The sequence below is a fragment of the Chiloscyllium punctatum genome, chromosome 26 (genome assembly GCF_047496795.1).
Source record: "Chiloscyllium punctatum isolate Juve2018m chromosome 26, sChiPun1.3, whole genome shotgun sequence".
Classification (NCBI taxonomy): Eukaryota; Metazoa; Chordata; class Chondrichthyes; order Orectolobiformes; family Hemiscylliidae; genus Chiloscyllium; species Chiloscyllium punctatum.
The window spans coordinates 8,107,787-8,123,035 of NC_092764.1; the positions used below are offsets into that span (position 1 = coordinate 8,107,787).

The 15,249-nt window shown below is 44.3% G+C and overlaps 1 protein-coding gene across 3 annotated transcripts in view; it reads left to right on the forward strand.

Annotated features, from left to right (window-relative positions):
* cdh11 (cadherin 11, type 2, OB-cadherin (osteoblast)) overlaps positions 1 to 15,249 on the forward strand; it is a 238,661-nt gene that overhangs the window by 167,465 nt on the left and 55,947 nt on the right. For 2 of the 3 annotated variants that reach the window (XM_072595835.1, XM_072595836.1), the window contains 2 exons: positions 4,315 to 4,571; positions 15,109 to 15,242. In XM_072595835.1, the coding sequence (XP_072451936.1) occupies positions 4,315 to 4,571; positions 15,109 to 15,242 (391 nt within the window). The remainder of the gene's footprint in view (positions 1 to 4,314; positions 4,572 to 15,108; positions 15,243 to 15,249) is intronic. The other variant, XM_072595837.1, reaches the window with a different exon arrangement.

Sequence of the window (15,249 nt, forward strand, 5' to 3'; positions counted from 1 at the left end):
AGGTCTGCAGATGCTGGAGATCAGAGTTGAGAGTGTGTTGCTGGAAAAGCACAGCAGGTCCAGTACCATCCGAGGAGCAGGAAAATTGATGGTTTGGAATTCCTGATGAAGGACTCTGACCCAAAACATCGATTTTCCTGCTCCTCAATACTGCCTGACCTGCAGTGCTTTTCCAACAACACACTCTCAACGCATATCTCCCTAAACCTTTCCTAATCATGTACCCATCCAGGTGCCTTTTATATGTAATTGTACCAGACTCCATCACTTCCTCTGGCAAATCATTACCTTTCACTACCTTCTGCGTGAAAAAGTTACCCCTTATGTTCCTTTCAAATCTTTCCCCTCACACCTTAAACCCTTACACCTCTAGTTCTGGACTCCCCCAATCCAGGGAAAAGACCCTATCCATCCTGCTCATGATTTTATAACCATCTATAAGGTCACCCCTCAGTTTTTGATGCTCCAAGGAAAACAGCCCCAGTCAATACAGTCTCTCTCTACAGCTCAGACCCTCCAAGCTTTGATGTAAGTTTGTGATTGGAGGAGCAGGAGATTGGGGTTTTTGAATTGATTGCGGCTTAGTCCACTGGCTGGAGTCAGTCAGAATAGGTAGGTACTGGATCATGACTAATCCTAATGGATAAATGGAAGAAAGATAGGGTAAGGATGAAGCTGTATTGATCTGCTAAGTACTGCTGCATGTCTTAGAGTTACTGTCCCATTAGACCTTGATCTCCCTTCAGTAGAACCACAATGGAGTTGGGATGTTCAGCTTTAAGCATACTTCAGTCCCATCAGTACGCTGGATTATTTTCCTATACTGTAATGTTGGAGCAGATGCCACAGGTAATCTGGGATCAAGACACACAACGTGGAGAATTAGCTGCCTGTCAATGGAGAGACGCAAGTGTGTGAACTGTAGCTACGGCTTCATTTCTGGAGGGAATAGAATTAAAAAGCACTGGAATCTGACATAGCTCCTTAAAAGGATGGTTGAAGCAGATTCACTAATTACTTTCAAAAGGGAATTCAGTTTCTTTGCTGCAACAGGCAAAGAAAAATTCAGAACAACAGGGAAACAGTGAAAGGGGTTTGGATCTTACTGCATAGCTCTTTCCAAGAGCTGAGACAGGGCTTAATGGGGAACATGACCTCCTCCTTGGCTTGTCCCTCTCTGATCCAGTAATGTCAAAGATGTAACCTGCCTTGGTCAGCTCATTCTTGGAGTATTGTCCACAGTGCCTACACCAACCTTTAAAAAAAGGTTATAGAGAGACTGGAAAAAGTGCAAAAACCAAAGCTTACAGGACTGCAGAAAATAAAGGAGTGACGTGCTGGAGATCTTTATAATTATGGAAGGGTTTGAAATGGGTAGACAGAGCGATTATATTTTCACTTGTGGAGAGTTCAAAACTAGCGGCCGTAAGTATAAGATTAGATTGGTGCTGGAAAAGCACAGCAGGTCAGGCAGCATCGGCAGTCAAAGCCAGATGGGGAGGTTGTGGCATCATGGTATTCATAGTCTTATCAATCCAGGGACCCAGGTAACATTCTGGAGACATGGGGTTCGGATCCTACCAGAATAGATGGTGGAATTACAATTCAGTAAAAAGAATGAGAACATAAAGAGCAGGAGTAGACCTTCTGGCCCTTTGAACCTGCCCCACCATTCAATAAGATCATGGCTGATCTTTTTGTGGACTCAAGTCCCTCCCCTCCCCCCCCAACCATCATAACCCTTAATTCCTTTATTGTTCAAAAATCTATCTGTCTTTGCCGTAAAAAAACATTAAATGAAATAGCCTCAACTGCTTCACTGGGCAGGGAATTCCACAGATTCACAACTCCTTGGGTGAAGAAGTTCCTCCTCAACTCAGTCCGAAATCTGCTCCCCCTTATTTTGAGGCTATGCCCCCTAGTCCTAGTTTCACCCAACAGAACCGGCCTGCTTCTATGTTATCTATTCTCTTCATAATTTTAGATGTTTCTACAAGACTCCCCCTCATTCTTCTAAATTTCAATTAGTATCGTCTCAGTCTCTCCTCATACGCCAACCTGCTCAACTCTGGAATCAATCTAGTGAACCCCCTCTACACCCCCATCAGTGCCACTATATTCTTTGTCAACTAAGGAGACCAAACCTCTTCACATTACTCTAGGTGTGCCCTCACTAGCACTATATGCAGGTTGAGTCTGTGATTAAGAAAGCGAATGCAATGTTGTCACTTATCTCAAGAGGGTTGGAATATAAAAGCACCGTTGTGCTACTGAGACTTTATAAAGCTCTGGTTAGGCCCCATTTGGAGTACTGTGTCCAGTTTTGGTCCCCACACCTCAGGAAGGACATACTGGCACTGGAACGTGTCCAGCGGAGATTCACACGGATGATCCCTGGAATGGTAGGTCTCACATATGAGGAACGGCTGAGGATCCTGGGATTGTATTCATTGGAGTTTAGAAGATTAAGGGGAGACTTAATAGAGATATACAAGATAATACATGGCTTGGAAAGGGTGGATGTTAGGAAATTGTTTCCGTTAGGTGAGGAGACTAAGACCCGTGGACACTGCCTTAGAATTAGAGGGGGTAAATTCAGAACAGAAATGCGGAGACATTTCTTCAGCCAGAGAGTAGTGGGCCTGTGGAATTCATTGCTGCAGAGTGCAGTAGAGGCCGGGACGCTAAATGTCTTCAAGGCAGAGATTGATAGATTCTATTGTCTCGGGGAATTCTACGGGGAGAATGCGGGTAAGTGGAGTTGAAGTGCCCATCAGCCATGATTGAATGGCGGAGTGGACTCGATGGGCCAAATGGCCTTACTTCTACTCCTATGACTTATGGTCTTATGGTCTTATATACAGCTGCAGCATAATGTCCCTGCTTTTAAACTCTTGTCACTCTAGCAATGAAGGACAATATTCAATTTGCGTTCTTAATTGCCTGCTGCACCTGCAAATCAACTTTTCTAGAATTAAGAATCTAATTATGGCTATGAAACAATTGTTGGAAAAACCCATCTGGTCACTAATGTCCTTTAGGGAAGGAAACTGCCATCCTTACATGGTCTGGCCTACATGTGACTCCAGACCCATAGCAATGTGGTTGATTCTTAACTACCCTCTGGGTAGTTTGAGAAGAACAATAAATGTTCACCTGGCCAGTGATATTCAGATCCTGTGACTAAATAAACAAAATATATCCAACAGAGAATTCAGAAGAAACTGCTTTGAGTTTTGAGAATGTGGAACTCTCTACTCTGTGCAGTTGTTGAGGCTGACGTGTTTAAGGGAATCACATGATAAAGAAAATCTTGCTGGTTTAGCTGAAGAGAGGTAGAGGGATGCTCTCATGGAGCATAGGCATTGATATAGGGCTGGATTAGTGATGCTGGAAGAGCACAGCAGTTCAGGCAGCATCCAAGGAGCAGCGAAATTGACGTTTCAGGCAAATGCCCTTCATATTGATACAGGGCTGACTGATCTGTTTTGCTGTTTTGTGCATGTGATGTTATTATCTTTAAACTGGTGTGTTTGACCCATTCATAAAACAAGAAGGACAACAGCTTGTCATTAATATAGTGCATGGAGGAACATGTTAGAAATAATGAAAAATAAAATGAGGTCTGCTCACTCAGAATAAAACCAAATTTCTGTGGATGCTGGAAATTGCTAGAGAAACACAGCAGAGACCAAAAAAAAGCTGCCAATGCTGGAATCCAAAGTCGACAGGCAGGACGCTGGAAGAACACAGCAAGCCAGGCAGGAGGGGGAGAAGTCGACATTTTGGACATAATTTGAAGTACTAGCTTTCGAAGCACTGCTTCTTTATCAGGTGGTTGTGAAGGAGCAGTGCTCTGAAAGCTAGTGCTTCCAAATAAACCTGTTGGACTGTCACCTGGTGTTGTGTGATTTTTAACTTTGTACACCACAGTCCAACACAGGCACTTCCAAATCATATATCCAAAACGTAGACTTCTCCCCCTCCTGATGCTGCCTGGCTTGCAGTGTTCTTCCAGCCTCCTGCTTGTCTACAACTGGAGAAACTCAGCAGGCCTGGCAACCTCTGTGAAAAAAAGGGAACAGAGTTAATTTTCTCATGTCTGGCATGACTCTTCTTCAGACGTTTTGTTCCCTGTGTTGCTTGATTTCAGAATGAAATATTTCACTGCGGTTAGTCTAGAAGCAGAGCTCTTAACATCCATCATGCTGCTGCCCCCACCCCCTCCCTGATCCTGCCCATTCATCAGTCTTTGCTTGAGCTCAGCCTGTTCCTGTGCTGCCAAGTAATTCGTCTTTGTCACTCCCTTTCCAGCAGGGCCTGGATTTTGAAACCAAAAAGTTTTACTCGCTGAAAGTAGAGGCAGCCAACATATACTTTGATCCGCGCTTTGTCAGCAGGGGACCATTCAAGGATACGGCAACAATCAAGATCTCTGTGGAGGATGCAGATGAGCCTCCTGTATTTTCCAATTCTATTTACTTCATGGAAGTTAATGAAAGTGCCCCAGCTGGAACTACGGTCGGCCAAGTACACGCGATGGACCACGATCTGGGTCGCAGTCCCATCAGGTACGTGTCCTCACTGTGACTCTTCTTGGACATTTATGAAGGGATCGCACATCTGATCTTTCTTGTACTTCTGTCTCTGGTACACAATACAGTCACTTGGCAGCTTTCCGAGTCAGAGAGATGTACAGCACAGAAACAGACCCTCCAGTCCAACTTGCCCATGCCAACCAGATATTCTAATTAATCTAGTCCTATTTGTCAGCATTTGCCCCATATCCCTCTAAACCCTTCCCTTTCATACACCCATCCAGACCCCTCTTAAACACTGCCACGTCCCCACCTCCACCACTTCCTCTGGCAGCCCGTTCCACACACGCACCACCCTCTGCGGGAAAAAGTTACTCCTCAGGTCCCTTATATATCTTTCCCCTCACTGAGTCTCAACTCAGCTGTCCAGCCAAGCGAGCTAACCCAACCATTGCTTCTGGAAATACTTTTTTTAAATTTGTTCATGAGCTAGGCCAGCATGTATGGCCTATCCCAGAGGGCAGTGAAGAGTCAACCACATTGCTGGGAGTCTGGAGTCACATGTAGGCCAGACCAGATAAGGATGGCAGATTCCCTTCCCTCGAAACGTGAGTGAACCAGGTGAGTTTATGCAGCAATTAGCAATAGTTCATGGTCACCATCGGGCTGCCCTTTTTATTTCAAAGTTTCACTGGATTCAAATTTCACCACCAGCCATGATGGGATTCGAACCCAGGTCCCCCAGGACATCGGCGTGGGACGTTCTGGCTTGCTTATTCAGTGACTATACCATCACCTCACAGTGGATTTGGAATGTTTGATTATGTTACAGATGCTGCAGCAGCTCGAGAAGGCAGCTCACCGCAGCCTTTTCTGTGGAAATTAGGAATGGGCAATAAATCGGCAATAGGGATTGAATCTGGCAATGCCCACATCTCATATGTGTAAAAAGATATAAATGCACATCTTTTAAGTTGTTTGTGACTGTAGGGGGTGAGTTTTAAATATTCTTTCAGACCAATTTGATCACTTATGGGAATTTTGCAACAGAAGGTTAGGCTTGAAATTCTCACTGTACCTGACTGATAATTACATTGCATTTGGAAAACTGTCAAATTTTGTTTCAAAGATGGTGAATTGCAAAACTGGGATTTTGCAAATGGCATTTCAGTATATCAGAATTAGATTTGAGCAGGTATACTCAGTACTCCCGTAATCCCAGCTGTACTTGATCTGTTTGACAACATGCTTTGCAAATCTAAACTCCCCAGAGGGTAAGAATGTGAAAGTAGCTAAGTGCAGGACACATTTCTGTCATAAGACCACAACTTACCTCCCCAGACACTGACATAGCTGAATTGGCAGAGCTAAACTCAAAAAATCATTCTGAAGATCTGCAGGTAAAGATTTTAATGTGGCTCCCCTAACCAAATCAAAATGGGGGGTTGTTTTATCAGATGAAGGATAGGGATTGAATCAAAATGGTTCCAGCTGTAGCTTTTAAATTATAAAGCACAGTGAATTTAAACCCTACACTGAATTTCTTTTATCGATTTGAGAGCTCTCTGGCAGCTGTCTGGAGACTCAGTGCAAAGTGTTAGACTCCCAGACTGTCAACATTGGCATAATGATCAGGTCTCAGCTGTGTGCTGTGGTGGATGAGAGTGAGTCCCAGCTGATAGGGAAGTGTGTGTGTGTGTGTTTGTGTGTGTGAGAATAAATGTGTGTGTGTGAGAGCATGTGCAGATGTGTTTGTGTGAATGGTGGAAAGCAGGTATCTGTGTGTGACAATCAGTTTGAGAATATGTATCTAAGTTAATCGTTGAGGTAAAATATCAGTCATTAGCAATCAGGGAAGGCTCCCCATTGGTTGGAGTTATAACTCAGACAAATGAAGAGGATTTTGTTTGTTGGAGGCCAACCATCACAGTCCTAAGACATTACTGTTAGGAGTTCCTCTGGGTAACATCCTAGACTCAGTTACCTTGAGCTGCTTCATTAATCACCTTCCCTCCATCATGAAGTTAGCAATGGGAGTGCTCATTGATGATTGCACAATGCTCAGCATTATTTGTAATTCCTCAGGCAAAGAAGCAGACTATGTCCAAATGCAGCAAGACCTAGATAGCGTTCAGGCTTGAGCTGATTAAATGGTAAACAACAGTTTCACCACACAAATGCAAGGCAGCAGCATATCCAAGTGGAGAATGGGTAACCACATCCCTTTGATAATCAACAACATTTTCATCATTAAAATCTTCCAACCAATACATTCTGTGGGTCATTCATAGAAGAATCCCAACGGTGTGGAAACTGGCCCTTTGGCCTAACAAGGCCACACCAATCCTCCAAAGAGTAACTCACCAAGACCTATTCCCCTATATTTACCCCTGACCGATGCAATTAACCTAGACATCCCTGAACACGATGGGCAGTTTAGTATGGCCAGTTCACCTGACCTGCACATCTTTGGATTGTGGGAGGAAACCCACACAGACACAGGGAGAATGTGCAAACTCCACACAGACAGCCACCCAAGGGTGGAATCGAACCTGGGTCCCTGGTGCTGTGAGGCAGTAGTGCTAACCACTGAGCCACTGTGCTGTCCACATTGTTGACTAGAAACTCAACTGGACTCACCATGTAAGCACAGCGGCTACAAGAAACAGTCAGATGCTGCAGGAACACTGCAGCGAGTAACTCATTGCCTGCTTCCCTAAAGTGTGTCCACCTTCTACAAGGCACAAGTCAGGGGTTTGGTGGAATACTCTCCAACTGCCTGGATGAGTGCAGCTTCAACAACACTCAAGAAGCTTGTCACCAGCCTTCCTGACTGGTACCACATCCACCACATTCACTCGTTCTGTATAATCGCAGCTGTGTGTGCCATCTACATGATGCAGTGCAGCTTGGTCATTCACAGCTCCATCGACACTCCGGTACTTGAATCTGCATTGAGAAGGACCAGGGCAGCAGGAACACAGGAACATCATCCCTTGTAGTTTCTCCTCCAAACCACTCACCACCCTAACCTGGAAATATATCACTGCTCTCTTGTTGTCACTGGGTCAAAATCCCAAAACTCCTTTTTTTCAGTACAGTGTGTGTCCCTACCCCATATAGACTGCTACAGTTTAAGAAGGCAGATCACCACCAACTTCTCCAGGATAGTTTGGCTTGGTCAATAAATCCCAACCTAGACAGAGGCACCTGCACATAATAAGTGAATAAAGTAAATGTTCATCCAAAAGCATCAATATAAATGCAAAAATATTCAAAGCAGGCTGACTACGGCTAACCCATCATTGCACCTACTTTCTGCATCCAAATCTATGCAGGGAAGAACCTGGTTTTTTAAGCCTTTGAACTGTCTTCCACACTGTAGTATTAATGGGGATGAGGGACATTAGTTGCATATAGAGACAATGGAACTTGAAGCAGTTCTCCTGAGAGGAAAAATAAATTGGGAGCAGATTTAATAACAATCACAAAAAAATAAAGGAGTCAAATCAGAGTAAATACGGAGAAACTATTCCCAATAGTGAAAGGTTGGAGAAACGCATTGAGGGTGAAGAGACTATAACCAACAAAAATTTATATTAATGACTTAGGTGAAAGGAACAAATACAGATATTTTTAATCTAATCATTCAGACATGTTGTGGCTCCAGAGGAGCAGATGAGACTTGAATCCAAAACCTCCTGCCTCAGAGGTAGGGGCACTACCATTACACGCCATGAGCCCTGGAAGGATAGGCTATATATTAGGCAAGATAAAAACAATGACGGCAGATGCTGGAAACCAGATTCTGGATTAGTGGTGCTGGACGAACACAGCAGTTCAGGCAGCATCCGAGGAGCAGTGAAATCGACGTTTCGGGCAAAAGCCCTTCATCAGGAATAAAGGCAGTGAGCCTGAAGCGTGGAGAGATAAGCTAGAGGAGGGTGGGGGTGGGGAGAGAGTAGCATAGAGTACAATGGGTGAGTGGGGGAGGAGATGAAGGTGATAGGTCAGGGAGGAGAGGGTGGAGTGGATAGGTGGAAAAGGCGATAGGCAGGTAGGACAAGTCCGGACAAGTCATGGGGACAGTGCTGAGCTGGAAGTTTGGAACTAGGGTGAGGTGGGGGAAGGGGAATAAGGAAACTGTTGAAGTCCACATTGATGCCCTGGGGTTGAAGTGTTCCGAGGAGGAAGATGAGGCGTTCTTCCTCCAGGCGTCTGGTGGTGAGGGAGCAGCAGTGAAGGAGGCCCAGGACCTCCATGTCCTCGGCAGAGCGGGAGGGGGAGTTGAAATGTTAGGCCACGGGGCGGTGTGGTTGATTGGTGCGGGTGTCCTAGAGATGTTCCCTAAAGCGCTCTGCTAGGAGGCGTCCAGTCTCCCCAATGTAGAGGAGACCACATCGGGAGCAACGGTTACAATAAATGATATTAGTGGATGTGCAGGTAAAACTTTGGATATGGAAGGCTCCTTTAGGGCCTTGGGTAGAGGTGAGGGAGGAGGTGTGGGCGCAGGTTTTACAGTTCCTGCAGTGGCAGGGGAAGGTGCCAGGATTGGAGGGGGGGCGTGGACCTGACCAGGTAGTCACAGAGGGAACGGTCTTTGTGGAAGGTGGAAAGGGGTGGTGAGGGAAATATATCCCTGGTGATGGGGTCTTTTTGGAGGTGGCGGAAATGTCGGGGGATGATTTGGTTTATGCGAAGGTTGGTAGGGTGGAAGGTGAGCACCAGGGGCGTTCTGTCCTTGTTATGGTTGAAGGGGTGTGGTCTGAGGGCGGAGGTGCGGGATGTAGACGAGATGCGTTGGAGGGCATCTTTAAACACGTGGGAAGGGAAATTGCGATCTCTAAAGAAGGAGGCCATCTGGTGTGTTCTATGATGGAACTGGTCCTCCTGGGAGCAGATATGGCGGAGGCGGAGGAATTGGGAATACGGGATGGCATTTTTGCAAGAGGTAGGGTGGGAAGAGGTGTAATCCAGGTAGCTGTGGGAGTCGGTGGGTTTGGGACCCAGGTTTGATTCCACCCTCAGGTATCTGTCTGCGTGGAGTTTGCAGATTCTCCGTGTGAGTTTTCTCCCACAGTCCAAAGATGTGCAGGTTCGGTGGATTGGCTCTGCTAAATTGCGTGTAGTTCCAGGGATGCGTGAGTCAGCCGTGGGAAATGTAGGGCTACAGGGATGGGGTGGGTCAGGGTGGCATGCTCTTTGGAGGGATGGTATGGGCTGAATGGCCTGCTTCCACATTGAAGTGATTCTATGTGGAAATATCGATAGATTAAGTGAATGGGAAAAATCGTGGTAGATATAGTACTGCACAGAAAAAAGTGAAAAGTGCCATTTTGTCATCAAAAATGAAAAAGCAATGTTATCAACATGGAGAGAGATTGCAAAACTCAAAAGTGCATAGGGTTCTGTCTGTCCTGGTACACAAACCACAATAGGTTTGCGTGCAAGTGTAGCCAGTCATTAGGAAGGCTTATGGAAAGGTGGCATTTATTGGAAGGGGATTTAAGTATTAAAGTACGGATATTTTGCTACATTTGCATAGGATATTAGTAAGATCACATTTGGGATATTGTGTAGTTTTGGTGTCCTTACTTAAGAAGAATCAAAATTGTGTTAGAAACGTTTCACTGGACTATTTCACAGAATGATGGGGTTATCGTATGAGGATTATTTGGATAAGTTTGGTCTGTATCCATTGGGATTTAGAAGAATGAGGGGTGATCTTTTTGAAGGATATAAGATCCTCAGGGAGGGTATGTGACAGCTTCAAAGCTGAAAAGGTACTTCCCCGTGTGGGAGAGACTAGAACTAAAAGACACAGTTCAAAAGTAAGTGCTGATCAGTTAAGTTGGAGATGAAGGCAAAGTTATCTGTCAGGAGGCCATGAGATTTTGGAACTCTTCACTAGGCAACAGTGGAAGCAAGGTCTTGGAATCTTTTAAAGACAAAGGCAGTAAGTTACTTGATCAACGAGAGAGTCAAAAGATCTTGGGGATCGGGGTAAAAGTGAAGCTGAAATCTCAATTAGAGCAGCCACCATCTTATCACTTGGTGTAGCAGGCTTGAGGGACTGAATACTCATTTCCTGCTTCAAACTTATTCATGGGGTTTGAACACAAGGAAACCCCTTTTGTGGGTCTTAAACACTCCACTCAGGCAGATTGAGGAGAGTTCTGAAGAAGGGTCACTGGACCTGAAACATTAGCTCTGTTTTTCTGACTCCATAGACACTGCCAGACCTGCTGATAAACCAACTCCCTTGTTCAGCTCTAATGTATTCCCTCTAGACAATGTTAACTCTCATGCCCCTACCAATTAAAAATAGTTTGCCAAGTGCACTGAATAAAGATGTACCCTTTTAAAATTAATAGTCATATGAATATTTAACGTTTCAATATTCCATTGCATGATTATTAACTAAGAGTATCTTCGACATCAATTATTGCTAATATTGTACTCTCAATCATCAGCATGTGATTGACATGAAATTTGGTTTCCACTTCTCACCTCCCCTATCGCCTCTCGTGAATGCTGTCTGGTCCTCCCCCCTCCCCACAAATCCCAACCCCCTACCTTTCGTGAGAGACTGCCCACCTTCACTGACAGCTGGTCTTTCCATCTGCTTTTTATTCTCTGACTAATTAACTACTGCTCCCTCTATCACACAGTGAGAACGATATTTAACCCCTTACCACTGGCAGAAAGTTGCAGAAAACTCTGGTTTCTCTGAACCAGACGTTAAAAATATAAAATAGCCATGCAAGTTGAGGAAATCTCTATTGCTGCAGATGCTCCATTTGGATTACTCCAGATCAGACCTGATCCAGAAGCTGCATGACCAGCCTCCCATTTTCCGTCAGCTTTGACTCAGTGAAATCGCTTTCCTCTATCATCTCAATGTCCATCTACCCCCATTGGTCATGCCTTCAACCTCACCAGCAAAACGCTAGTATCAAATCATTCCTTGGGCCCACCTTTTATTCGCTCTTCTTTTGGTAATCAAGTCCATCACTTACAGCTGGCCGTTCAGCCCCTTCACCTTCCCCACTTCACATCCGCCCCTCCGCCATGCTACCCCTCACTGATCTCCTGTTTGACAGTCTCACGTGATGCATGTTCACACACGTGGATGAGGTGGGTGCGCGTTGTCAGTAGCCTGTGTGATGTGACTCTCAGTTGTTGGTTTTTGTAAAACACCTGATCCTGTTCAGTTTCCTCAAAGTGTTTTGTAAGATAGATTACTCTTGAACTGCATTGTTGTGAGGCAAAACAGCCAGCTATTTTGCTCCAACTTTTTGCTTCATTCACTTGTGGGATGTGGGCATTGCTGTCAGGGCCCAGTATTTATTAGGTAAAAACACAGACTGCAGATGCTGAAAACCAGAGTCTGGATTAGAGTGGTGCTAGAAAAGCACTCTATTCCTGATGAAGGGCTTTTGCCGGAAACGTCGCTTTTCCTGCTCCTCGGATGCTGCCTGACCTGCTGTGCTTTTCCAGCACCACTCTAATCTAGAGCCCAGGTGGTGAGCTGCTTCCTTGAACCGCTGCAGTCCATGTGCTGTGGGTTGACCCACAATGCCCTTAGGGAGGGAATTCCAGGATTCTGACCCAGCGACAGTGAAGGAACGACGATATATTTCCAAGTCAGGATGGCGAGTGGCTTGGAGGGGAAATAGCAGGGGATGGTGTTCCCATGTATCTGCTGCCCTTGTGCTTCCAGATAGAAGTGGTTGGGGGTTTGGAAGGTGCTGTCTCAGGATATTTGGTGGATTTCTACGGTGTGTCTTGTAAATGGTATACACAGCTGTTTACGGGGCATTGTTGGTGGACAGTGTGAATGTCTGCAGATGTTGTGCATTCACATCAGAAACTATAACAACTCAGTCGATGTTTCAAGACCAATTTGACTTGTTTTCAGGAGAAATACTTTCTGAAAAAGAGTCAATATCAGACTCGAAATGTTAACTGTGATTTTCTCTGTCCACAGACATTGACATCTGTGGAGAGTACAGCCTTAGAGTCAAGGGAAGACCCTTTACAACAGAGATGAGAAGAAACAGAAGGCTGGGGAGGCCAGGTCATTGAGTATATTTAAGACAGGGATAGATACGTTCTTGATTGTTTTGGGGATCAAAGGTTACAGGGAGAAGACAGGAGAATAGGATTGAGAAACTTATCAGCCATGATTGAATGGTGGAGCAGACTCGATGGGCTGATTGGCCTTATTCTGCTCCTGTATCTTATGGTCTTATGGACATTCCTGCTGAGTTTCTCTGGCACTTTCTGTTTTTATTTCAGATTTCCTCCATATTTTGCTTTATTTGTGAATGAACAACAACAACTTGCACTTACCTAGCACCTTTGTAATAGAAAACGACTCTGAGGCACTCTGCAGAAACAAATTAATTTTGATGCTGATTAAGTCATATAATTAGGCAGGAGAAAGTCCCTGACTCTTGACAAGGAACTCTAAAGGTTCTCACCTATCTTGCTTAAACTCAGTCACCAACATAGAGAGAGGACGGGGGTTGGAGGGGTCAGTAAGAGTAAGAGGGACGTTATGGGTAAATTTTCCAATTCACAGGGACACTGAACACTGAATCAGTACTTGGAAGTTGTTGGTGTATCATTGATCTTCCCTCTGTCCTCATGTAGCTCTGCACTGAGAAGGCAGGACTAGTGAAATCATGTGCACCGTTGAGCATAAAATCATTTGTCAAATGAACAAATGTCACAGCAACTTTGAGCTGTAGAACTGTTTTCTCAAAACGATGCAACATGCCTGTTCACGGGCAGACAATGTAACGTGTAATCTCTCATATTGCAACATTGAATGCACCAGCTTCCTACCTTTTACAAGATGCATGTGGATAGCAATCTGCAGATGGGAGTTGGAGCTATATCCTGGGGAATCAAATAAATCTGTTGCTGAAAACTCTGCACAGATGGGGAGCATATCTACTTCCCACAGAACTGGATGGACATCGATAATCTTCCACCAGGCTTTTGGCAAACAACACATGGACAGCATTAAGGAGATCTACAGGATGTTTACTTCTATACACTTTGATTAGAGTCTGAGAGAGACACAGAGCCAGTTAGTCCTTGCTGAGCACCAGAAGGAACCCTTGCCAGTAAATTAATGAAAGTGAAGGATTGCTATTCTAAAAGGTGTTGATACAGAGGGAGTTATAGACTGGGTTTGGGGTGGTTTATATATAGAATGACAGATATCCAAGAGTGAGTTACACACTGGAATCTAATTGAGGGGTTTGAAGTGGTCAATATATAATATAACAGATATCTGAGATTAAGTTACAGACTGGAATCTAATCAAGGGTTTCGGAGTGGTTTATATACAGAATAACAGATACCTGGGAGACAGTTACAGACTGGAATCTAATCGAGGGGTTTGGGGTAGTTTATAAACAGAATAACTAATACCCAGGAGTGAGTTACAGACTGGAATCTAATTGAGGGTTTTGGGGTGGTTTATATACAAAATAACAAATACCTGGGATTGAGTTACAGACTGGAATCTAATTGAAGGTTTCGGGGTGGTTTATATACAGAATAACAGATCCTCGGGAGTGAGTTACACACTGGAATCTGATTGATGGGTTCAGGGTTGGTTTATATATAGAATAACAGATACCCGGAAGTGAGTTACAGACTGGAATCTACTCGAGGGTTTTGGGGTGGTTTATATGCAGAATAACAAATACCCAAAGTGAGTTACAGACTTGAATCTAATCAAAGGGTTTGGGGTAGATAACATATAATATAGCAGATACCTGGGAGAGAGTTACAGACTGGAATCTAATCAACGGGTTTGGCGGGGTTTATATACAGAATAACACATACCCGGGAGTGAGTTACACACTAGAATCTATTCAAGGTGTTTGGGTTGTTTATAAATAGAGTAATATCCCTACAAGTGAGTAACAAAATGCAATCTAGTCGAGTGATTCATAGTCATTTATATATAGAATACCAGATACCTGCGAGTGGGTTAAACACTGGAATTGAATTTTGCTTGGCTAACCCACCTAGCTTGCACATCCCTGGACACTGTGGGCTATTTGTGGGTTATTGAAGAATAGAGGATATTTGGTGTCTGTTAAAAGGGAATATTCTAGACAGTAGTCATCTGTACTCATGAATAAATTACCCCTAATCTGAACCCTAACTCAAGGGTGGAGTGGTAAGGCTGCATGCTAGGAATCTGATTGATATTTTTGGCGAGAGTGTTGGTTCTAACTCAGCTAATGTATGTTATTGCTGGGGAATGGAGTACTTTCCATTTAATCAGCCAATGTCTCCCTACATTATCCAACACACTGCTGGCGTGAGTGAAAAACAGAGGAAAGCTTTCTCAACTGTCAGATTTATCACAGCTTTTTCAGGAGTGGAAGAAGAGAGAGATAATTAAGGGAGAAAGCTGTGAAAGAAATTACTGAGAGATAAAATCAGCGAGCGGACATTTTCACCACAGTATATCCCTGAGTCTCACAGTTTGCTTTGTAACTCTTCTGGTTAATGAGTCATTCCATTTTCTTTGGCTCAGATACTCGATTGAACCGCACTACCTGGACAGAGCGTTCACCATCAATGCACAGAATGGGATTATAAAAACCGCAGAACCACTGGACAGGGAGCTAACAGAATGGCAAAATATCTCTGTGATTGCAACAGAAGTCAGTGAGTA